This window comes from Notothenia rossii, assembly GCF_949606895.1.
Source record: "Notothenia rossii genome assembly, chromosome: 1".
Taxonomy (NCBI): domain Eukaryota; kingdom Metazoa; phylum Chordata; class Actinopteri; order Perciformes; family Nototheniidae; genus Notothenia; species Notothenia rossii.
The window spans coordinates 25,030,389-25,032,356 of NC_136912.1; the positions used below are offsets into that span (position 1 = coordinate 25,030,389).

The following is a 1,968-nucleotide window of genomic DNA, read 5'->3' on the forward strand; positions in this document are numbered from 1 at the left end:
TTTTCATCCCACATGTACACAACAAATGACATGGTTTTCCATCCAACTCAGTGTTCTTATCAAATAGTGGTCCCTATCGGAGGGGTAGTGACCACTGTGGTAGTAGGAGCAGCAGTAGTTGTAGTAGGAGCAGCAGTTGTAGCTGCAGTGGTCGCTAGCCGGTTTAACAGCTGCAGGATAATCTGAATCAACTGGGCGTTAATGGCCTGCTGGTTGTTGTTGTTGTTGTTGTTCTGCAAGAATATCAGAGAGTCATTGTCAAATAAAGCAGAGGAGTAGCTAGGGAATTGTATATCATTTCACAATCAAGTGTTTTGAATGTTGAACTGTAGAGGATAGAGAAAGCAGTCACCTCATTTGAATTTGAGTCAGAGTCAGAGCTTGAGCGAGCAAGTCTTTTGTGCTCGGTGTCCATCTGTAGGGAAAGCCACAATTATGATACTACCTTCATTTTACTATAACAATTAAAATACTTTTATCACCGTATGAGAAGAAAAGTACTGATATTAAGTTTGAAAATGTTACACTTACAGGCTGAGCCAGAGCCAGGCTCAGGAGGCATCCAAGAACAAGAGCTAGCTTCAGCATGGTTACAGTGATCTCTCTGTTAGAAGGAAGAAATAAAGAGTGATGCAGGTTTTCTAAAATATGAGCAAATTCCCACTTAGAAGTAAAAAAAGAAAATATATAATTACCTTCAATTCTTCACAACTTCAGAAGATTGTCTCGTAGAGAGTCAAGGAGGTTTTTGAGTTTCTCTGAGTGTTGAGCTTTGCTTATATACAGCTACAGGACTGGGTGTCCTCTCATTAGCAAGGTAACAACAATGTTGGGAAACTGCAAATATGAGGAAATCTCCCTCCTCCACATTTCAAGGTGTGGATCAGAGATGGAAACCAAACTCGGACCGTATGATGGTGTGTTGCATTCATGTAATACCTCATATCAGAAATGATTGTAGTTAATCTAATTAGTCTAGTGTTGAAAAATTAGGAAAACAAATGCAATGAAATCTGTAAATGTAATCTCCTGCGTTGAATCCCTTCTGCATGTGGTTTGGCAAGACACGGCTGAAAAGAACATTTGTAATAGAAATTGAATGATCTCTTTTTTTTTTTTACATTGGGCAAAACCCCAGCCTTTTTGTGACTCAGGATGAATATCTGTTTATGATAAAAACACATTTGAAAAGCTGCCACACTGAAATAGCTGCAGCAAAAAGCTATATACTCTAAGTGAATGATACCCAGTAATTATTACAGATGTTTGATCAGCTCTGTTTTTTTCAGTGTGTGATGTTGTACTCAGAATCATCTCCAACAGTTAATGATACAGTCCTAATCATTCCAGGTCAATCAAACATGTGGGTCATTTCACTTTATTTTCTGGAGTAAGTACTCAATAAAAGTCATGAATTGAAAACATGGATCTAGCATGTGTGTCTTTCTTAAAATATATAATGATATCTATCCATCTAGTTATTCCACTCAAGGCAATTATTATATAACAAAGCAGAAATGCAATACTTTTTTTGTCTTTTCGTGACTCAGGATGAATATCTTTTTACAATAAATGACATTTGACAAGCTTTCCCACTGAAATAGCTGCAGCAAAACACTTTCAAAAAAGGATTGAATGCAATTGTTATAAAAACAAATTGCTTGCAGAAATGTCCCTTAACACAATATTAAATTACACATTACACGTGTCTTTGAAAGATCCTGAAAAGTGTCATGTTGCCAATGAGAACTCCTTTTGACCGAAAATAAATTTCATTTTTTTTTTTACTAAGAACCTGTGAGGCTTTATTGTTCATTCAAAGCTACACATGAGTGACGACTTGAGTAGAGACCCGGGGGGCATTAGGAAACACGCCATGCCTGATCTTCAAACATATTTACAAAAAATTACAATAAGGAGATGTAAATATAGATTAATATGTGTCAAAGAACCCCAAAACAAGGTGTT

The 1,968-nt window shown here is 36.7% G+C and overlaps 1 protein-coding gene across 1 annotated transcript; it reads right to left on the reverse strand.

The window, feature by feature from the left end:
- LOC307018273 (uncharacterized protein) lies at window positions 1–708 on the reverse strand. Its single transcript, XM_079648428.1, has 4 exons — window positions 696–708; window positions 532–604; window positions 353–415; window positions 1–233 (listed from the first exon to the last, which is right to left on the reverse strand). The coding sequence occupies exons 2-4, from the start codon at window positions 586–588 to the stop codon at window positions 60–62; spliced, it is 294 nt and encodes a 97-aa protein (XP_079504554.1). The 5' UTR covers window positions 589–604; window positions 696–708; the 3' UTR covers window positions 1–59.
- Between the last annotated feature and the right edge of the window lie 1,260 nt (window positions 709–1,968).

Excerpts from the sequence above, each read along its gene's own strand:
- LOC307018273 (XM_079648428.1), bottom strand. The coding sequence starts at position 588 with ATGCTGAAGCTAGCTCTTGTTCTTGGATGCCTCCTGAGCCTGGCTCTG. Across the intron at positions 416-531 it reads GCCTGGCTCTGGCTCAGCCT|ATGGACACCGAGCACAAAAG; the intron begins GTAAGTGTAACA and ends CTTTCCCTACAG. Across the intron at positions 234-352 it reads CTGACTCAAATTCAAATGAG|AACAACAACAACAACAACAA; the intron begins GTGACTGCTTTC and ends ATATTCTTGCAG.